The sequence below is a fragment of the Pocillopora damicornis genome, chromosome 2 (genome assembly GCF_964200805.1).
Source record: "Pocillopora damicornis chromosome 2, jaPocDami1.2, whole genome shotgun sequence".
In the NCBI taxonomy this organism is placed as follows: Eukaryota; Metazoa; Cnidaria; class Anthozoa; order Scleractinia; family Pocilloporidae; genus Pocillopora; species Pocillopora damicornis.
Window position 1 is genome coordinate 34,599,609 of NC_142671.1, and position 23,679 is coordinate 34,623,287.

General features: G+C 39.5%; 1 protein-coding gene across 1 annotated transcript; it reads left to right on the forward strand.

Moving 5' to 3' along the window:
- The first annotated feature begins 2,981 nt into the window (after positions 1 to 2,981).
- LOC113669981 (uncharacterized) lies at positions 2,982 to 23,263 on the forward strand. Its single transcript, XM_089195631.1, has 31 exons — positions 2,982 to 3,326; positions 3,552 to 3,656; positions 4,049 to 4,423; positions 4,793 to 4,834; positions 5,354 to 5,737; positions 6,524 to 6,982; positions 7,392 to 7,520; positions 7,729 to 7,781; positions 7,937 to 8,108; positions 8,445 to 8,615; positions 9,356 to 9,490; positions 10,759 to 10,971; positions 11,208 to 11,354; positions 11,567 to 11,704; positions 12,719 to 12,820; positions 13,650 to 13,759; positions 14,220 to 14,399; positions 14,980 to 15,051; positions 15,933 to 16,042; positions 16,892 to 17,063; positions 17,440 to 17,502; positions 17,667 to 17,815; positions 18,788 to 18,902; positions 19,348 to 19,498; positions 20,050 to 20,176; positions 20,482 to 20,539; positions 20,905 to 20,993; positions 21,468 to 21,588; positions 21,668 to 21,709; positions 21,889 to 21,994; positions 22,765 to 23,263. Exons 2-31 carry the CDS (start codon positions 3,581 to 3,583, stop codon positions 22,839 to 22,841), a joined length of 4,338 nt encoding a protein of 1,445 aa, XP_089051757.1. The 5' UTR covers positions 2,982 to 3,326; positions 3,552 to 3,580; the 3' UTR covers positions 22,842 to 23,263.
- The last annotated feature ends 416 nt before the right edge of the window (positions 23,264 to 23,679 follow it).

The following is a 23,679-nucleotide window of genomic DNA, read 5'->3' on the forward strand; positions in this document are numbered from 1 at the left end:
GGGCAAGTGGTGATGGAGATTTCGAGAAACTTCCTCCTGAAACCGAAACATCCATACTAGAGACAGTTTGTTTTGTCCAGCTTAGAAGTGCACGCAAACAATCCAGTTCACGAGATAGGGTTTCGCTGTTATATTAAAGCATTCAGCTATGGAAATCTCTCCAGTTCTATCTTTTTTGTACTCATTTAAAGGGTTAGGCGTCAATTGTAGCTCTGCTTTTACGACCGAGAAGGCTGTGTAAGGAGCGTGGATGGGTAAAAAAAAATCTTTTGTCAACCACATCCTCTAAGGATACCCCATGGTGAACTGTGCTTTAGCCTTAAGTTCAGCGCAAAACCTTGCACAAGTGTGATTGGTATAACGGTAAATAACAAGACATAATTCATGAAGAGGTGGTAAAAAATAAGAATGCATACTTTTTGCAAGAGAATTGTACATTTTAGTAAGGAATACTTCGGTTCCTGGTGTCACATTTGAATTCAAGAGCATGCAAATTTGAAATGTAGCTAACTTTTGTAACTTAATTATTAGCCTTGCGCATGCTTAGTTATGGATCTAGTTCCACTCCCGGAATGCATTCCGGTCACACTGAGTCTCCGTGTTCGAAATTTACCATGGGTTTGGAAAAACAATTGAGATAAATTGAGAAGAAATCCTTAATTGGATATTTTTATGTGAAAATAAAAAAGATCTTGCGCAAGATCTTGTGCAAGACAAAAAAATCTCATTAAAGAGAAAAGAAGTTTTCGGTAATGTCACAGCACCGTATCGTTTCATAATTTTTTGGTTGCTTCTGTTTGATCCATAATTTTTCCTTTTTTTTTCTTTATGGGATTCTTAGCTTGTAAAGGTAGTGGAAAACATTCTTTTCTTTAGTTTACCTTCTTTATTCTGATTATTTTCAAAAGCAAACCGGCCTTTAGATGTCTCATTACAGTCACAATCCAAGAAATTGCGGAAGAAGAAGCCCGAATATATTCAAGTGTCGACGATGTTTGAACGTGACCTCCCAGATACTACATGCTGCAACTGAGCAACGTAACCATATTTTTGGGGCTCAAAGGACTTAACTGATTGAAATCCTTCGAGGCCCAAGCAATTTTTCTTGAAATACACTTCACCCGTGAGGAATATTTCGACTTATCTTCTTTTGAAAAAGGAACAGTTGTTTTCTCGTTTCAGTTTCAATTTTCAGAGACAAAGTTGAACGTAGTTTCTTTGTTATTGATTGAATATGGTGTTTTAAATTGTTATCATGTTTTATAAACATGTTCCTTGCTGCCTACATTAACCAGTTTTTTTCTTCCCGTAATGAAAATGATCAACATGGCTTTCAAGTTTGAGAATGGTACAGTTCCCTTTAAGTTTTCGTCTTGTACAATATGTGTAACAACCTAAGAAATATAGAGCTTTGAACCATGGACTGGGAAGCGCTGGCCCAACATGACCCTTTGGACGAGACATTTGCACACACATAGACAAGAAGGCAAGTAATTTGGATGTCAATATTTGTAACAATGTTACCTTATCATAAGAGTCGCAAACTGTGCGGTGTAATTTGAAGCAATTTATTTTGTTTTGATATGATGTATGATTGTTAATTGTAGTTATTCATCTTATCTTTGTTTGAGTTTCACATGTCCACACGCAACTGGAAATTAAACCAATTGATTCTTCTTTTGGCTCCATTTCGCTTTCGCTGGGAATCAAGCTGACCCAAAGATAATTTGTGCTTGTTTTGTCTCCAAAACTGGAAAACGAAAGGTTTCCCCAACTTTCCCTGAATGATAAGGTGTACAGACTAAACATAAAAACTGAATATTTTAACATGATTGGTTCGGTAAAGTCCCTAAGCTTTATACCTCCTGCCCTGCATTGCGCAAGGTGAGCGGCTAAATTCGCTGATAGGCGTGGTAACCAAATTGGTACTAATTAGTTATTATAAACGCAAACTGGAAGTGACTTCCGAAGTAGTGGTGTGAGTACGTCGATTAAATTCCTTATTTCTGAATTTTACTTTTTACTCATCTGTCAACAACGCACAAAGTTGAAGAATAAACGTAGGCGGAATATATAAATATTATACTTGCGTCGTTTTCCGCTCATCTCATTTATGTAATTCATCACTTTCATCTTTTCATTTTTTATATTATTCAAAATGTAAAACAAGACGAATATATGAAGCAAAACGGTAATTCTCTTTCAGCTTTCGATCAAAAATTTACTGTCTTGTTTTTCTTCTTTCGCCAAGAGGGGTATAATGCAGAATTCGGTTGAAATTTTTATCACTAATTGTCAAAACCTATTTTCGCTTTAACTAAAGCTTTTTTACTTTGTTGGCAGCAGGGGATTTGGTCATTTACACATAATAAAAAGTTTTTGTCACTGATCATCTGAGTTGTTATGTCTACGAGGTTTAGTAGTACGATCAGTATGTCTCTTCCATTTTACAAATTAAACAAACCTTTAATCAAGATTCTACGAGTGAGAAGATATAGGATGTATTTGAAAAAAAAATTGAAAGACGTATTGGCTTGATGTTTGAAATGTTTTATTGTATTCATACTCAGACAGACAGTAAAGTTTTAGTAAACTTAAAGTGCTCTTTCAGCATTTTAAGTTTTTTTTTTAATTTTAATTGTTAATTTAAACCGACGCTCTATTGATACCTTTCATAAACAACACAATTAATGTCTTTTTGTTCGACCCTAGGAGCAAGTGGGCTGATTGTTAACAATTTGTATCCGACAGTAGTTTATCGAAGCCTACGTATGAAGCGGAATAAGAAAATTTCACTGTTCCCCGGAGTTTGTGGATATTTGTTTGGGGAAATTGCGTTTGAGTTTTAATCGATAGGTTCCTGTAATCGTGCCGCACAATTTTGCCTTAAGCCGGTAATGTCAATTATATCAATTATAAAGAGATATGAATTTTTAACGAAAATTGATAAACAAAGTCGATATCAAAATTTAGCGAATTTTATATTACGAACAAAGTATTGCGAAAGAAAGTCTTGAAACCTTGAAGTTTAATCACGTAAACAAGCTTTTTACTCATATCAAGAGACTCTTAAATCAATTTGCACTTGTTTCGTGACCTATCTTTATATTTTATACGTTTAACAGCTCAATTTCTAATTATAAGTAGCAAGCTTTAATATAGACATCTATAAATATTTTATTACAATAGTTGGTACATATAATACGAAGTTTTTCACTCAAGTACAAATAGAGCTTTGTTACCTGTAGAGGGATAAATGTCGCACTGCACGGAACAAGCTGGTTGAAAACCCTCAAGAGGAACTGTTGGCCTCAAGTATTGACCTGGTAAACTTATGAGTTGAGTTTTAACTAAATTAACATTGCGTTCCATAACTTTTGACATCTTTCAGACAACTGTTTAGAAGAGTACTGCATTAACTTGTCGGCACACCTTAGTTAAATCTACCTTCGTGTAAAAAAGGTACTTGCGCTTTAAACAGAGGTTTCGTAGCTTTAAAAGGTATAGGTAATGTTTCTCTCTGTTTGATAAAAACAATTTTATTTCCTAAGACTGCCCAGGATGATGCATACTGGCTAAGATGCTGCACTACTTCGTTGCACTGTTTGCTGTGGCCATACTTTCTTCCCATCAAGGGATTTCCAGTCCTCATCCTGGTAACGTTGTTTCCATTCTTTTTATTGTACCTTAAAGTTGACTCAACATTTTGACAGAGGTAGAAGCCAGCTGCTTTTCACAGAACACGTCACACGATCTAAACTACTTAAGCTTGCCAAAATTGCTGGAACCGGGGAATATTATAGTAGTGCTTGAACATTATTAACGAAAGCAGGCTGGTATTTCTTCTCAGTAGAGAAAATGCCGTGATTTGCTTGAAGGTGCTGCGCCAGTTAAATAAAAATTCATTTTCTTTGAAACGAAAACTATGGTTTTAAGCAAGTTGGTGAGAGAGAACCAAGATGCTTGATGGTTTTGATCGTACTTACTAAAATGGTCTTGCATGCCATGGAGCATTCTAGCTAGTTTTTTTTTCTGTCCTGTTCTGTAGCAATCGAGTGCACAAACCATACAGTTTTAAACGAGGCAAGCAGATCTAGGTTTTTTACCAACTACATCGTTAACACCAGCGATACCTCATTAACGGGCTGGTTTACATACAATGGCTCAGCCGGTACGCGTATGGCTACAACCTGCGTTCCCGCTGATCACTGCGGTACGTTCGTTCCCGGATGGCTGGCGGGTAACCATCCAAGTGTAGATAAAGGTTTAGTAGTACGATCAGTATGTCTCTCCAAATCACAAGTTTGCTGCATGACATCTGTGAGCGTACTCGTGAGGAATTGCAACGGCTTCTTTGTTTACAAACTGGACGTGAATTCAAGTTTAAACGTTACCTTTCGAGTGTGTGGAAGTGGTATCAAAGGTAATGTAATATTCTCTGACATCTTTTTATCAATCGCATTTGTAGAAGAAAATCCTCAGAGATTGTAGTGAGAATGCCTCCTCTATCGCCTCCTCTATCGTCTGCTATCCACCGTATAACTACGATATTTCAGGCACTTTGTTTTTGCCTTTTTTTGTATTAAAATAAAATTTATTTGCATTTGTTTGAGATATAAAATGAATTCTTTATCGAGAGATGGAGGAGGTTTCATCCATTTTGCGTCCCTCAGGGGAGGGATGGGTGTTAGTTAACTTGACATCCGACATTTAAATCCAAAGGCTTGCTGATACTGACTTATATTCGTAAAAATCTAGACAAATCTACCCAGAGAGTCTTTCTTTATTCCAGGATCATTGCCACCTAAGCAAGGAGCAATCAAGAATTGGCAAGGTAATTTAAGAACGGCAGTTTAAAATCTTTAAAAATGATGATGAATTGATTGATAAATTGTGAGTGAAAGTTCAACTTGAACACAGTCACTAGTAATCTATTTTCACAATTGCAGCCTTTCTCCACGCCTCGTCTACTACAAAATTTTGGGAATGTAACAGTTTTTTGAAATATTAGAAACATTTCCAATTTTGACGCCATCCTTACAAACTTTAATGCTCTCATGGAGAAGAGTTACCCTTTTGAAAGATTCATCAACGTTAACTTTGTGAAGTTATTTCAGTTCTTATCTCTTTTACGATAATTATTTACTTAGTTAGACTAAACAACACGAGGTTTAGTCTTTAAACGGAAATGTGTCTGCAAAAATTGTGCCGAAACTTTTCAAGTTTGTTCATTGTAATTAAAAGAATGATAAACTCTACGTTTCAACTAAACAAAAAAATTTCATATCGTCGATTTCTATTGTTTGTTTTGCTCACCTTTTGTTTATTTGTTTGCTTATTTAATTGTTATCAGGCGATGAATGCCGCGACTACAACACACTCAACGAACGTGATAGAGCCGCAGACTATTTCAGTTACAACACTTTGAAGTGTGACGCGTACCTACCCGGTGGCTGGTACAGGCTGGCCGGCCGCGCAGGGACTGTTATGCCGACACATTGCGTGCCCAAAATGCATTGTGGTACTCTGTCACCTGGCTGGTTGAATGGCAAACATCCAACTGAAGGGGAGGGTGTGGTGAAGCGCATGGTCTGTTTTACAAAGGGTAAAGATTGTTGTCACTGGTATAGTTTGGTGTTAGTGAAAAACTGCAGTGGTTTTATGGTGTACAAATTTGGACACTTTCCCACAGCTGTAGACTCCTGCAGCCTGCGATACTGTGGAGCTGGAGAAGGTGGTAAGTGACACATAAACCACTTATGGACTGATGATTATTTGTCGGCGTAGGGGGGGGAGGGGGGGAGAACAAGGACGAATTTGGTTGTGACCCCTCCTAAGTCTCTATAATATTCTTATGATTCCCCTTTCGTTGTCAGTTGATTGGCAAGCAATTTTCTTTAGTCTCCTCCCTTTATAATATGTAGAAGTCGACTGATTCCCCCTTAATTCCTCCTGAAAACCATGTTTTCCCACCCTCCTCCCCCCAATCCTCCTCATCTCTCCCTCCCAAGTGATAAATCATAGATTTTTCCTTCAAAAGAAACAACCGAAGAGATGTAACTGACGAAAGCAAATTCCCCATGGCTGAATACTTCCATTACATATTTCGTTGCTAAAAGACTTTGATCCCTCCTAAGGCTCTATAATACTCCTATATTCTTATGATTCCCCTTTCGTTGTCAGTTGATTGGCAAGCAATATTCTTTAGTTCCCCCCCTTTATAATATATGGGGGTCGACTGATGCCCCATTAATTCCCCCTTAAAACCATGTGTTCCCGCCCCCCCCATTTCCTCCTTATCTCGTCCCCCCATATGTCATGGCTGAATATTTCCGTGACATATTTCGTTGTTAGAAGACTTTGATCCCTATAAAATAAGGTAGTTTTAGTTTCGAAGCCATTCGTAGTTACAACTGCCATAACCGGGGATAGTACGCAGAGAAAGGTGACCCGTGACTGCCTACATCGAGAATTTTACGCGCGGTAACCTACTTGGTCGCCAATTTTTCTGAATTTTTGGTAGGTTGTAGCGACAAAGAAGGAAACACTTATGACGTAGGGCAGAGTTGGAACCCAAATCCTTTGTTCAAATGTACATGTACACCCAATCTTAAAGTAAGATGCAAAAAAACTGAATATGGCTGCTGGGATTCCCATGGCAACGCTTTTGTAGATGGACATGAGTGGCTTAGCAACAGCACGACTAAGTGTACCTGCAGTTATAGAAATATAACTTGTACCAAGCTCTCTCGGCCAGCCTGCACCGATGAAAAAGGCATGGTGCGGGAACATGGTACACACTGGTTTTCAGGAGTCTGTTTCAATTGCTCATGCGTGGATGGTTTGATCGGCTGTGTGAAGTATCACGTGACTATTCATTATGGGTTCTTCCAAGTTGAGACAATTGGAAGATGTATGCCGTGTCATCAGCCAACTAACGATATTTTACCAACAGGGGATGGGACAGTCACTACTTGCCAGGGTAGGTTTCAATAATAAATGAAATGTCGTTGTTAAGGTGAAACACTGCAATGATGACACATGATTGTTTGTGATTATCATCTAGTTACTCTCGATTTGAATCACAGGTTTATATTGAATCTGCTCCATTGCAAATTCGTCCCCTAACGTAAAACAAAATCGCCCCCACCTTAATCAGTTGAACGATGTGGAGCGAAATCGCAGAGATGGTAAGAGGCGAACTTGTAATGGGGAGAAATCACCAGTTATCGAATGAAACATTGGAAATGACTACTTTTCGGCCAAGTTGAGCCAGGTAATTTTTCTCACTAACCTCCCCTGCCGGTAGAGAGAGCGACTCGTTTTGATCAAGCAACGAATGACATTTACACAGTGCAATTATCCATGTTAAAAGCTTCTTCTCTATCCAGTCTTCTTTCAGCTCAAGGCTTTAAATGAGGTGTTTGGTTGTTCCAGCGGCGACTTCGTAAGGAAAGAACACGTGTGTAATGGAGTCGCCGAGTGTCCTGACGCTTCCGATGAAGCGCAATGCCGCGATGGTGAGTTGATGAATCCGGCTTTTTAAAGTAACTGAGCTTTCACTGATCTAACCACACCCTATATCACTCCTCCCTTTCCCCGTCTCCCCCTCTCCCCCCCCCCCCCCCATCGCTCAACCAAACGAAAAAGAAAGGAAAAAACCATCGGAGAAAAACTTACTTAAAAAATGAATACTGATGATTTCTGCTCCATGTTTTTTTTTTTTAGTTATTTGTCGCGATGAGGAAGGGCAGATTCTAATTCTCAAACATGGTTGGAAGGTAAATTTTTATATTTATGGCAAACCTTGTAAAAATTCCACCCTTAGAATGACTACAGCAGTACACTTACGTATCAGAGAGCTTGGCGTTTTTTTTTTTTTAAGCAATGTCAGCTCGAATAACATTTGTAGAATTCATTACTAACATCATTCCAGGTGTCCGGCTGTCTCAGCTGCGAGTGTACAAAGGGTCGTCTGAAATGCAAGAGAACACTTCAAGTCAACTTCCCTGGCAAACACTTTGCATACTTACCTTTTAATGAGTCCTGTGAACAACCAGGGTGTAACGCTGTGGAGTTTATTAAAGCCAGGAGAGAAACTTGTAAAGGTACACGTCAGGTTAAGGAGTTAAACTTTTTTAAATTTAAGCCGAGAGCTATATTAGAGATCACTTCAACCAAATTAGGATACACCATCAGGATTCGCTTAATAGATCCATACTTAACAGAAAAAAGATATTCAGTGCTGACTCGGGAAGAAATTGAAATCGCCGGAAAAACCTTTGGAACTGGAAACCTTAGGAATTGGTCATTATTCATCCCCTGGAGGGAGGGGTGGGAGAATTTTGGTTGGGTAACAATCGAATTTACCTAATCCCCCCAAAGGCTCTAAAGAACTCTAATGATACATAATTTATTATATACATAATTATTTCTTCGCTCAGCAATTGAAACTGTCGAAGGTGGCCAGATTTTGTCACAAGGAGACAACTGGGACTACCAAGGGTGTCAGTTCCTCTTTGCAGGACACAAGCGGAATAAAGGGTGCCCACAAATGTCTCCATTGACCTGTCACATCTACAATGGAGCAGTCTGTTGTGCTAAGAAATGCTCAGGTGATAGATAACAATGTAATAGATATTGAAGTGATATATACATGACCGATTGCGAGCGAGAATAACGATTCCGTTTAGAAAGAAAACGATGTTAAGCACTTTTCATATTGAGAAGGTCATTAATAATAATAAGGAGTTATTTACAAGGCATTTGCTTTGTAATTACCTCATTTTTAAACCTTAGCGAACTTAATGGACAATAACACGGATAATAATAAAAATAATTTAGCAATAGACATTCCACAAGGTGGCTTGTCCTCTCCTGAGCAGTTTTTGTGGAGGAAGAAAAACCGGAAGACTTGGATAAAATCCTTGGAGCAAGGATGAGAATCGAACCTGAGCCACATAAGTGGGAGGCGAGCGTTCTCACCTCTGCACTATTCCCACTCCCCGCTCTCCCTTCCCCAATCCAAATGAATTAAGAACGATGTTATGATCTTTTTGGAATGATTATCTATCAGTTTTCGAAAAACGAAAACCAAAGCTATGACAACAGCCAATTAGAATGCAAAGTATTAAGTGACAAGATGCTATAAGCGTCGGGTGATTAACACGAGTGATTGACACGAGTGATTGGCTGTTTTGCACTTGACTTTTCCATGCGGTGTACGAGTTTTCTGGGCCTATCACAAAGCGTTTAGTGTATTAAAGCAAACCAAAGCAATTACGAATTTGCTTTCAACAATTAATTGAAAAATTGCTCTCAATTTCTCACTGAAGGCGGATTTTGTAATTTATAGCACTCCCACAACTTGCAAATCAGGTGCGTTGGGGTATGAAGGTGTGTCCTGGCGGACTTCAGTTGATAGCCAATGATGATCAGTGTGACAATATCGACTTGAGCCGCCTGCCGGGAAACGGCTCCTGTAAAACGGGTAAGTTGGACTGATAAGCAGCGACTTCTAAGAGGCTTCGACACGGCTGGTCCATCTTGAAAAATTCAGTCCTTATTTTTAAGCTGTGTATATCTTCTCCATTCGCAGCAATCATTCCTTATTTTAGGTCATTACTACTTCTTTGTTGTTCAAATACCCTAGCAAACGGTGATTAAATAAAGGTCATTTTACACGTAATTCGAGGTTGGTCTTTATGACGTTTGAAATCAGTAAAAATACTAGGACAAAGGTCATTGATAGATCGTTGAATGCAGATTAAAGAAGGCAAGATATATCGCCGAACAACTGCCGTCGTGACACCCAAATTTATCTTTCACTAGTTTGTATCGAACTGAATTAAGCTGTATCGAAGCGACTTAATTTCTACGTGTTTTGAATCGATCTCTATCAAATCGTATTTTATCGAAATGACCGGATTCCTCACGGCATTAATATAACATTACAAACGAACCTAACAGAACGACCTAACTTCACTGACGGATCAAGACCGACCGATCATGACCAACCTACGCCACTTGAGTTTTCCAGCCGATAACATCACGGCAAAAATGGCCAATCAGTTTATACAAACCGTACCAAGAACATTCGACTGACAACAACTATTCACTTGCCTTTGATGATGACTTCCGCTCAGGTTGTCGAAACTTCAGTCACCACTACCGACAATAGTCCTTATCATGTACGATCAAACTAAACTATTAAATCCTTCTCTATTATAACCTAGTCGCATTCGCTTGTCGAGAATGGCCATGTGACATAAAGTTTGTGAGCTTTCTCGGAGCAAATGTCTAAATATTAAACAAAAAAGTTTTTGCAACTTTGTGAAAGAACCAATGTATAGACGTCAGCGGCAGTTAAGAGAGAATAAGTTAATGAGACTGTATCCCTTTGTAGGCCCTATTTCAAACATTATCACTCTCAAGCTATTTTTAGACTTAGGTATCTGGTCTTCCGAGACCAATGTACATTTACTTAGCGTGTTGCTTGACGTCTCAGTGAAGAACGCATAGAAGCCGTGTGGGATCATGGGATGCGCACGTGAGAAAAATTGGCAACATTGGATTGACCACTAGTTTGGATCCGCCTGGATCTCCAAGGGGAGTGTGCCAAAAAAAAGCCCTTGGGGATGTACCGTAAGATTAAGGACCATACAAGGAGGGAGGAGAGAGGGTTTCGTCTCTCAACTCACTCATTTCCTGTCAGAGCAGATTTTTTCAGTCCCTATCTACTGACGATTTGTTTCTCAGATGCCTTGGGTCAGGATGAGGATGTAAATACATATATCAATGGAAGCACCTGGTCTATTGGTGACTGTATCGACTGTTACTGTCACAATGGCGTTATCTCGTGTTCTAGAACGCTGTCAGTCATTACATCCAATGAAGAAAGCACTGATAACTGTAGTCAACCGGATTGTGACGTAGCGGCGTTTTTGAAAGCAAATAGAGGAATCTGTAAAGGTAAGTGATTGTGACGGTAAAGCGGAATACCTGCGTAAAAATGGGTAACGAGGATTTTTCAAAGAGCTCTCATCCTGTAATTACAAGAGCTGCAATTAATTCTAGCAAATTATCTCAGCGAATTATCATATATTTTGTACCTAAAAGCTTGTTTACCACCACAGTTCCTAAGAAAATTACCACACTAAATTTAAGTTATCCATTCCCATGTAAATGACTTTTCTGCATTATGTTAGTTTGCATTTGGAGGAACCAAACCTATCCGGAAGGCTACCGCTGGGCAGAGAATGGAGTTGACTTCTTTTGCAGCTCAGAGATGCAGAGAGTGAGGTCTGGATGCTACTTGGAAGCTGGTCACGTGCGATGTACGGGGGCTTTTACAGGTTTGTTTCAAGGGCCACTAACTATCGAGACACCCATCGTGTCATAGGGACTTTCAGGGACATACTTTTTTTGTTGCCTAGAAAAACATGCTCCTTCAAACTACTTTTGTTTACGTCCCCGCTGAGATTTGTGGACGTCAAAAAATAAGTTTTCTGCTTTGCCTTAGACAAAAGACTGTTCCGAGGCTGTTTGTGTTTCTACATTTTTTCAGGAATACGAAACTTATCACTCATATCTGATGAAAGACTGTACCTCTGTAAGAGTGGAGATGAGATAAGATCACTTAACGACAGATGTGATCAGAAAGCAGACTGCAGGGACAAGTCTGACGAGAGAGATTGCGTTCAGTGTAAGTATAAATAGCTATGACCGAGACCTGGGAACTAGTCATCATTTTCGTCTGAGGAAAGGGGCTCGGAGGATAATGTAGGATCGCGTATTTTTCTGAGGGAACGGAAGGAGAGATCAGTTGCCGCTAATAGAATATTGCAAACAAAAAGGGGAATTTTAGTAAAATTGACTACTAATGAGGGAGGAGATCCTAAGAATATTAAAGAGCCTTCTGGGGGATCAGGTAAATTTTGCCGTGACACTACAAAATCTTCATACCCCTCCCCCCTCCCCCCTCCCCCCTCCCCCCTCCCTCCCCACGGCGATGAAATATGGCTGGAGTTTTGAGAGTTCCCGAAGGCTGTCACCGCAATTTGAACCAGAACGCGCAAAAGAATATTCTTCAAAATGATAAAGACCATAAAATACTAGTTTTGCAAGACAGGAAGACATAAAAATGAGGAGGATGAAGCGAAAAGAAACGACGAAGGTTGAGGATGGAGAGGAATGACAATGGCTAATAATGAACTTGAAAAACTCTTCCAAGTTTGCTAAAAGCCAAAGCGCAAATCAGGTGATGTTTCCTGTGCCCCATGAAAAAGGAAAGGAAGTAAACTGAGAAAAAATAAAAATGAGGCAAGGTCTCGAAGCATGAAGAACAAGTAAAAAGAGCCAAAAAAAGGGATAAGTTATGTCAGTAACAAGAAACAGACAGTTAGGTCAGATGAACGGAAGAGAGCGAAAGCTCGCCAAGCTAGCTTTTGATCGCAGTTAAACCTTCAACTGATGTGGAGCGCGCACCTTTATTTTTAGGGACTCGTCATCATTGATCAACCCAAGGATAATTTTTGTTCTCTTACGATAAAGTTTAACTGATCCTCCTTAAACTCCTCGTTTAATAGTGTTGAACAACATCCTAGTCTGCAGTTTGAAGAAGTTGATTATAGAAGGAAAAAATGGCAGCACTCATGCCTTTTCAAGAATATTTTGTGTGAAAGCTGTTTTGAAAGGAACTTTAAAATAATTATTTCAGATTTCTGTCCATTTTATACGAAGTTCAATATTTACTGGGAAAGAACTGCCCTGAATGAGATTGTTGCAAGGAACTGTTCAGAGGTGGATCCAGAATTAGGAGGTAGGAAAATGTTTTGATACGCTTCGTCGAAAAATTGTTATTTGGTGATAGATACTCAAAACAAATTTAATTCCCAAGATCTGATTGTCAATTCTCCCCTTAAGCTTCCACGCGTTACCTTGTGAATAAGCTATAAGAATTTGGTGCGAGATGAAGGCAACATCTTCTATCTGTTAAGTTTGAGCATTCTCGTTACCTGTGTTCTGGATTGTGTATGTATATTACAAGGTGAAGTTACACCTTAATCACTTCTGGGACTAAAAAGGTTAAAAGGAAACGATATAACTCCTATAGGTCCAAAGCAGTGCCCAGTTGTAGGTGGAAAACAGTTTACTGTTTTAGTGTACTTTATATGACATTTTTTTTCTCCGATCAAGGAGTATGATCACTCGGGTGAGGAGAGTATGTACTGGAAAGTCAGTAACATTGACTGAAGCTTTAACAAAGTTATCGTAAAAAGCAGGTGCATTAACTTTCACTATCATTTCGTTTATCGAAATGTCAGTCATGCACCTCGGCCAGTACCAATAATTTTCAGTTCTTTCCTCACCAGGAGGGTTACATTACCCAATCAATTGTTATTCCAAGGTTCAGACTGTACATGTTCAGTTCTTGTGCTAATTTTTCTACTATATCCTTTCGTTGTGTGAACCGGAGACAAAATTGAATTAGATCTGTGGAGTTTACTTCGTCAGGCATTCGCGTAAGCTTACAGCATGTCACTTGTCATTCAATTAGACTTTGAATCACCACTGAGTGTTAAGATAGATTTAATATTGTTGGTGCCTAAGTAATGTGATTTCATTTACTTATTTTCATTTGGCCACAGGAAATTTTACGAACCGTTGTTCTTCACTGGATGGTGATATGACAAAGTGGAGTTTCAAAGAAGGCTGTTTTTGCGAAAAAAAATCTCTTCGTCAAGATTTCAGGCATAAAGTATGTAGTAGCTTGATTCCGATCTATTCTAATCCGCGGTTGTTTGAAACGCTATACATTACTCAATTGGAATAGCAAATAAATAAGTCAAGCTTTTCATTTATTTCAAATTTTTTGTTTTTACATGTAATAAGGGGGACGGTAAGTTTCTAAAAAACCAAAAGGGATATAACAACTGAGATGATTTGGTTTCAACAATTGAGTTGCTTATGTAAATCGGCCACCGTCTAGAGTTTGCAGAATTTGTCAATCGCTTTGACGAAGGGCTAACGCGCGAAATATCAGATTTAGAACTCTTTACAGTGGCCAAGAACCAAATGCCGTAATTGAAATAGGTTGTTTGATTCGCGTTCGTTCGAACGAAGAAGTAAATATCGTCATCATGTTTGTCTTAAAGTTTATCGGGTTAACAACTGATTTTACTGGAACTTATACAAGGCTTCCCTCCATTCATTTTCAGCTATCCATAATGAATCTAACAAACATTTTGGAACTAACAAGAGCATTTGTGAACAAGGCTACTAACTTTACAAACAAAGAATTGTTTTTTGATTATCTGATTCTTTGGTTTAAAAGTGGAGCTCTCCTTCTAAATCCAGTCAACCCTTCCAACGATATGGTGGCGGTCAATTTCTTACAGGTACGAAGTTCAGCCTTTATTACCATATGACAGACTTTACATTCTTTGTCAGTTTGAAATTACATACGCGCTTTACTACTCTTTTAACGAAGAACAGGAAATTTTTAAAAAATTATGGGTAGTTTTTTTTTTAATAAATCAAATAAAGGTCTTCCTCAGAGGCTTGATTTATCTACTCAAGTTTTCAAAGAATTAAAGAAACCTCTCATGGAACAGACGCGTTTAATCACCTTGGGGCGGGGGGTCGGAAGAGTTTGGGAATTTAATTCTTTTCAGTGGGAACGGGGGAGGGGAAAAATTAGTCGTCGCCAACAGAGTATGCAAGGGGGGACCATAAAAGATTGACTGCTAGATAGTGAGAGAGGGGGTGGGGTCATTAGCAATACTACAGAGCCTGGGAATTATCTCGTGACACAAAATCCTGACCCTCCGGCGATAACTAATGACCGCTCCCTTGCTGGATTTCAAAATGCAGATCCAGAGGGTAGCCTTTGTTAATAATTGTCTGAGGGTTCATTTCTTATTGTCCTCTTATGGAATTGCGAATTATGAGCTTTTCACATATTTTCTTTTTCTCAAGGCCATATTGCAAACAGCTCAAACCGAAAACGTTTTCAAGCCTCAGTCAGGCTCCTTTTGTCCTAAAAGAGTGGTAAGCATGCGTGAAACTTACTCTAAGATAAGAAAACGCAAAGCTAAAACAAGAAAGTAAATAAACACGCAACATAGTAAATAGCATTTGATAAGACTTCTGATTTGAAAGTAATATTCCATGTAAAGGTCTTGTTCATAATTCTTGTAACAAAATTAACCAACTTTACTATATCTCTGAGACTTAGGCTAAGTTAGTACGTGCCCTATGATTGAGTAATTTAATTAGAGGGCCGTGTTTCACTATAGAGCCCTCTTAATTGAGAAGTTTGTCTAAACTGAAATCTTTCACCCTTACGTAACCCCAGAGATATTATAGATGTCTTGGCTAACCTCGTTTCAGTCAATCTGTTCTTTTCTCGAAGTTACGGAACCTCGTTCTTCCGCTCGGATTTATAAATAGGAGTGGGAAAAGACTCGGTCTGTAATCTTATACTATCGACCTCGAACTCGGTTAGGATGAGGTAACACACACCATTAAAGGTGCTACGCCACATCAAGGTCTTTTTTTTAGGGGGTTTTAATTTTTTACCGACGCAGACGAGCATCAAAGCTAGATGGCTTTAACTAATTCAAAAACGATTAAGGATAAGAATTGTTAAGAAAAACTGAAGAAAAAACTAAATTAATCGTAAAAGAAGAAAATCCACAAATGATGACAAATGTGATATTGATGATGATGATGATGATCAAATCAATCTGTGTGGCAAACAGTGATTGGAGCACTCTCGCCACCACACCATCCCTCTTTCTTCAAACTGGATTCGAAAAATTTCATACTATGTAAATAATTGTACCGAAACTTTGTTATGAACTTGAGTTTCTATTTATGTCGAACTTTTTATAGTCACTAAATTGTTACCGTCTTTGTTGTTTTCGCAGACGAACTGGCAGCGCTGGTCATTAATACGAGCTATCAGGGAATTTACTTGCGGGGCCTCAAATCTGACGCATACTTTCCGGTTTTGTTTTACTCGGATATTGTTGAAACGGTAAGTCAAGTAAAGACAGTTTACTTTACACTAAAGTGAAAATACGTGGCGCAATAATACTAGCAAGCGAACGGCAATTGCTAGAGAGATGCATAAAAATAAGCCAGAAAATTCTAAGACTTCCTATCCTTATCTACAAGGATCATTTATTAATGCTTGTTATTAACTGCGTGTCAACTGTTGATTCGAGAGTTTAATACAAATGGAGATTAAGTTGAAATAGTGAGTGAAATTCGCTGTAACGCAGTGCATTTAGTTCAACACAGCTGTCAAACATCGGACATGCGTGAGTAGATCAATTTTGGCCGGCCGCGCGCGAATCTCCCGTGCAAAATTTGAAGAAAAACATTGGAAACAAATGATGCCTTGAAAAAGAAGCGAAAGAAAATTGAAACTTCTAGAGAAATCTGTAGAAGGATACAAAATTAGGAAAAATAAAAACTGGAGAACACAAACTTATTCAAGTACGGATATCCTGTTTATATTTCTATTGTGTTGTGACAGCAATTAGCAATCACGCGTCATCCGAATTTAACTACTCCTTCCTAACTTTGCCTTGATTGGTTTCGGAAACCCGGGCCAACCTCTTAACCAATCAGATTCACCACTAAAACCAATCGTAACAAATCACTCGCGTTTTCCCGCGCTCCAGACGGCTTGAATTCTCATTGGCTTCCTGTAATATTTTCCTCAACCCTTTTTGGCTGTTGGTATCTGGTTTTCATTTTATGATACCCGTGGAAATGCTCTCACAGTTTTGAGAACATTTATTGTAAAGAATGGACTTATTTCTTATTCATTGCTGTTGTCCATGGAATTAACTCTCGCACACTTCTGTATATCCTATAGTGTATATCGTCGTCGATTCATCGAGAGCAACAGGAGCCCAACATATCGATATCGTAGAATGAGATATTGGCTGCGACCGGTTCTAAAACTGAGGATTGATCCAAATCAGCTGTCCTCAAGAAGTGATACTGTCAGGTCCCTTTCACTTCCTCCGGGAAACATCACTAGCGAGGTGAGTGGTACACCAAAGTAAAAAGTCCCAGCGAATTCTAACGTACGAGGGAAACAACAATGTCTGAAAAATTCCTCTTGAGGGAAATGACCTCAAGGTCAGATTTCAGTCAGGATCTATTTTGTTAATTCCCTCAATCCCAGGGGTATCGACCAAAAAGAAAGTTTTCACTTCAATATCCCCCTATCTTTAATAATAATATAAATACTGATATGAACCATGGAATATCATTTGATTTCATACTGAATTCTAAAGCCGATCGAACTCACTCATACTTTTCTCAAAATGACCCTTATTCAGAGCACGTCCATCTTATGAAGCTAAACTCAGAGGAAAGCCTTGACTCAAAGAACACCCCCTGTTGTTCTCTCACTAGGTGAATTTCAGCCGCGTCCTTGTTCCTCTTCAACGTTTCAACTGTGCTTGGATTGAATATGATGTAAGTCAAATAACTTGAATTATAAATGGTAAAGAGTTAGATCGTTGGTGCTGAGGGGGGGAGGGGTAGTAAACGCCTTTCATTCTTTTATGCAGTAAATTACTGGCCAGTTGTCAATGTTACAGAAACTTTCGTTGGTTAAATCAGTCAATTTTCTTTTTCAGGTAAATGGAACGTTAAAAATCATAGCCAGGGAAGTTATAGATCAGGAAAAAGAAAGGAAAACTATGGCTAAAACTCACCTGGATCTTGTTCTCAGCAGCATTTCTATAGTGGTTGTTGTAATTTGCTTAATACTGCTTTCCTGCCTAAGGTGCTCAGTCAGTTTGATACTCAGAAGTGTGACTAATGTACCCATCAATTCGAAGCTACAGTATCTCCCCTGGGCAACCCACTGGCATTTGACTGTCGTCCGTGCCCGGGGGAGGGAATTTGAATCTTGCTCGGCTGAGGTGGGGCATTTGAACCGCAAGTGTCAAGTCTTTCTAACGTAATACACGTGTTTCAAAGGAGGAGTTTAAAGAAAGGGGATCTGCTTTCGTGAGCTTTCGCGCAAGTTTGGCTGCGGGGGAGGGGGGGGGGATTTGAACGCGCCAATCTTCAAATGTCCAAATGCATGGGGGGATACTGAAGCTTCGATTTGATCGATGAATAACACAGTAGTCGGACTGTCTAACTGACGACTTACTGGTTGACTGTCTAACCGGCAGACTGATTGTCCAGACTGACGATTGACTGGCTGAATGACTCGGCTATCTGACTGACTGACTCACTGACTGACAGACAGACTGGTTGTTGCCCGACTTGCAGACTGACTAACCGACCGACCGACTGGCTGGCTGGCCATCTGACTAATTGACCGACTGTCGGACCGACCGACTGACTGACTGACTGACCAACTGGCTGACTAACTGATTGACTGACTGACCCACTAACTTACCAACTGAAGGACTGACTTGTTCGCTTGCTGCCTTACTTACAAACGTGGACTGACTTCCGACTGAGAGACCAGTAGTTAATATTTATACACACACACACACACACGCACACACGCACACACACACACACACACACACACACACACACACACACACACACACACACACACACACACACACACACGCACACGCACGCACACACGCACACACACACACACACACACATATATATATATATATATCTGACCGGCCGAACCTTAGTCTGCAACTGAATTACTAATACAAACATTAATTGAAGATGAAGTACCGACTAGAAAGCTAACAGAGTGACCTCTTTTCTAACACAGGATAAGAAACTCCGAGAGAATATTTGTTCATAAAAACCTTTTGATATCCATATGCTTGCTTTACATCGTGATAATCGTCGACTCGTGTATTTTTACAAACAGGAAGCAGACACCGGTGAGTTTTACTGATCCTGATTCTTATGAGTACCGATAACACATAAAAAAATCCCGGTAAGAAATATACGCAATGGCTAGAGCAGGGTCGGGAAAAGCCGCACAGCCCAGCGTATGTCTCCATGAGAGGCGAGGATAAAAATATGTAAGAAGAAAGGAAAAACGAGAAAGACGGCAGTCCTGCGCATAAATGTGTATCGACTGACAATGTCGGGTCAGACGGGAAAATATTTGGCTCTGCGGGTCATGCCGTGTGGACCAAGCGCAGCGAAGTCTGTAAGTTGTCACCACGAGCCAAATATTTCCCGTCCAGCCCTCCCGCTCAGACAATAAGAACACACTGTTTCCTTAATAGGTTGTTTCAGCTTGAAAAACCTAAGTAACATGGCTGTTGGCTTTAAGTACTCAGACATTTCTTTCTTCTTTTTTTCTTCATGATATCGTAGAAATTATGTTCAGCTATGGCTGTCCTCCAACATATAACACACACCGCTATTTTCACGTGGATGTTGGTTGAAGGAATTCATCTTTACATCAAGCTGGTGATAGTTTTTTCAGTCCACAAGCTCTACATCACATACATAGTCATCGGGTGGGGTAAGGCTCTGGTGACAGCTTTTATCATCTCTCTCATTCAGTACATGCACTATGATTGGTCAGCCTGGCGGACCTTAGCGGCCCATCAATCACTGTGCCGCCCCCTAAACTCAAAATATTAATTGAATTTAAATCTTCCCCCTCTTTTTAATCCCAGAGCTTTAGTAACTATCTTACTAACCTCGTTTTCAATTTTTTCGCTCCAATCTATAGCCCGTTTTTTTAGCGTTTGGGCCAAAAGTCCGAGCGGAAAAAACTCGGTTCGTAACTTACACTAAAGACCGTGAGAACGAATGTAACCTAGATGCTATACCTCAGTCTTACCTTATATAATGTAGTGTGTGGTGTTATCCTGGCTTTTCTCTTTCCATGGTGTTTGATGCGACATTAAGTGCGGTGTGTTCACATATAGTAGTTCTGCAATATTACTGCTGTTAGACTTGTTATTGGGATCATAACCGGAAGGAACTTTTGTTTATAATCAGATTAACCCATAAGCGGGGGTACTTTGATCTGGGATTTCATAGTATACCAACCTCATTTGACCACAGGTCTACCAGTTGTTATTGTGGGTCTAATAGCAGCCATCAGACCTGTGACATATGATATGAGCAAGACATACTACAAGGACGTCATGTGTGGATCACTGAAACTTTCAGCGGAGATTATACGTGACAGGTTGGTATAACTCTCCAACTTCCTCGATGAGGACCATTGACTCTTTCTTTTAACTGCTACGCCTTTTCTTTTAAGAGGCCCATGTGTTTGATTTATGTTTTGAATGTCTGTTTCTTTAATTTTTTCGGATTGTAAAGGTTTGGTTCACAAATTTTTCTATATCAATTTTTATATTACCGTATTTTCTTTTTTTTTTCCTTTTCTTTTGCAACAAAACGGAAAGTTCCAAGTGAATAAGTTAAATGCATTGATCTGCTTTCCTTTTTCCTTACTTAGTCATGTTGGAATATTGTAATATTTTCAAGGTGCTGGCTAAACGACGGGGAATGGCTGTATAAAGGACCAGTCTTGGCAATTCTCGTGGTAGGCTCAACTTTCTTTCCCAAATCTAATTATTAAAGTAATTGTTTGTGTGTTTTTTGAAAAGTGCAGCTTTTTTTCTTAGACATTTGATTACTTACCGCCGGGGTGTGAGGAGGTTGAGAATAAATAATGACCATGAACACCTTTATGTCTGTTTCTTTTGAGTTCTCGTTTAACTCTTTTGATACTTTCCTTTGTTCTGCTGCGCCGTTTCGACTTAATTGGCTGGTTTTTGTTTTTGTGACTTTCAATGAAGCGCTCCAACTTAAAGCTTTTTCTGTACTTCAAACGACCAATCAGACACATTACATGCATCATCAGAATTTTTTTTCAAGGTCAAACATTTTCCAATTTTTCATTTCCAGGTCAATCTTGTGATATTTATAATTCTGCTGAGAGTTATCTTCACCAAGATATCGAAAAAATATCAGACTGATAATGTAGAGAAGACCAGGTAAGTTTCTTCTTTTGTTTTCTCATTCCCGTTTCCTTTCTTTGATATATATATATATGTATATATATTTGCTTATGATCTAGTGAAAGAGTCAGATTTGTATGTGTGATTTTTTTTAATTAACAAGCTTTTTTAACTAGATGCTATTAACCAAGGTTTTCGAGAAGGGCCTATCGAAAGTGGCAAATGTGTTTTCTCCCACGTGCACACAGAATAGGAAATGCTGTTTAAAACTATTTGGAATTGAGCAATGCTTTTCTACGTTCTGTTGCCAGAAAAACTGAGAAAAACTTCAGCAGTGGTTCCGTGGGTCTTTGAACGTTTGGCAGTCAATATCCCCCATTTATACTCCGTTGGCGACAACTGATCATCCTTCCATTCCCGCTGAAAAGCACGTGATACCCCCCCCCCCGAAAAAATCCTCCATCCCCCTCCCCCCGTGATCGATCCCTTAAAGTTCCTTTCATCTTACAGAAAAGGATTGAGGAGCATCGCAGCTCTACTGCCCCTGTTGGGTGTCACGTGGCTGCTGGGGTTCTTTATCCACTGGAGTGAAGTCCTTGCGTATTTGTGCATCATACTCAACTCGACCCAGGTACTCACGGTTCTATGTGCTCTACAGTTGCTGCTATCGATCATGTTTATCTCACGCGTGTTTTGTTTTATTCTTTTAGGGTTTGGTGTTTTGTATCTTCCATGGCTTCTTGGATGACCAGGTATTTTCCAACTTAACTCGTACAGCTTTGGTGTAAGTTTGATGCAGAATATCGTATTCCTTGTGGTGGCCCTCTGAATTGGTGGCTTATGTACTAAAACCTCCACACTCAGAACTTTAAGTAGAATAGCTGATTTTCTATACTTGTTTGTTGCAGTGTCTCTTTATTTGTTACAATAGGTGAGAGAGAGTTTGCTCAGCTCCATTAGAAGGACACGATTAGGAAAGATGACCCAAATTTGGAGATCATCTATTGTATCAACAACTACTCAGTTGTCACCTGCAGGTATTAGTTCTTAATAGTTCATTCTTGCTTTACACTGTCTTGTACCGTGTAGAAGCGTTTGTTGCCATATACGTTTAGTTCGGGGAACGCGTGTCCTTAGGAGACTGATATATCTAGCAGTGAAGTCCTAGATTAATTTTCCACGTGTGGGATTTTTCGCTGAGCCTATCTAATTCTTTCTCTTTTCTTTTCTTCTTTTTCTCCTCCTCTCTGGCCGCCGTTTTTTATCTCATTCGGATCCACCTTATTACAGACTTTTTTACACTTACGTAGGGACATGGGTCATTATTTGTCGTCTGGGGGATTAGGGCGCTGGAAAATTTTGTTTGTGTCACGCTAAAATTTACCTGATCCTCCATAGGTCTCTATAATATTCTTAGGAGACCCACCCACCCCATCCCACCCCCCCCCCCCCTTCCTCATTGGCAATTAATTGGCAGTCAATTTTCTGTAGCCTTCTTTATACTCTGTTGGTGACGACCGATATCCCCCTCCGTACCTCCTGAAAACCATGTGATCCCTCCTCCCACCCCACCCCCTAAGCGGTGAATAATGACTGACCTTATACCTACCACTTATACTACCTATATTATAATTATTTATAGACTTGTGATCTTTCCTCTTTCTAAATTGAAAAGAATTTCCATTAACGAGTGTTCCCTCTACAAATGTATGTGGAATTTGGGCCTAGGTGCCGGTGGAGAAATTACGAATATCAGATCTTTCAGCAATCTTTTTATCAGTTCTTCTTTTCTATGTTTAACTTTCAGGTTCGATAAATGACCGAGCGAACATGGGGCAACGCACTGGGATTGCTGGAACGAAGCATTTCGATACTAAGCTTTAATGGCATCTCTTGATAATTAAAAAAAGCTCCTACTAGCTTCGTAATAGCTAATTCAGTTTTAACCTATTTGCAAGCCTTGATATGAGGCTACTGGCTGCAGTGAACAAAGACAAGTTTTTTTTTTCCGTATTAGTGCTGTTTAAGGAGATCAGTTTTGTAGAAAGAACGCGCCTCAGGCTAGCACACTATAAATTTAGTCAGTGATAGTTAAAGAATGTTTAAAAAAGCCAAAGTGGGACATGAACTATTCCATAAGGAAATAAAAAAAACTTATCAGTAAAAGCTTATTGATGTAGGAAAATGAAGAAGAATTATTGTAATTATTAGGATCTTTTAGCTACCAACAGAGTCCATCCACTGTACATACAGTGTTAAATATTCCGTTCAACTGCTTTCATTAAAGATAAAGTTTTGCCTCCAAATGTTCACTTGAAAATTCTTAGGTTGACTCTCTCACCACGCCACTGGGGAAGGTTACAGATTACCATGCATGAACAACCAGTCTCCAGAGAGCCTTGATGATTCATCCGATTTGCAGTGTTTTTCACCGGTTCCCAAAGGTAGATAGATAAATGAATAAATATTCTCGTATTTTGTGCAAACAAATTTGCCTTTGGCAGGATTATTCGAGAACTGTTGAAAGCAAACGATTTCAAGAACGAGACATGACTTTGCACCCCCCCCCCCTTCCGCTCTGCCGTCTCCGCCTACCTAATATATCCCCTCATCTGCTACTTCCCTATACCCGGGAATTACTGATTACACAACCGCAGAGGACTTCTTCCAGGCGCGTCAGGGAAGTCTCGAACCGGAGAGAAGGTAATGCGCAGGCGCGACT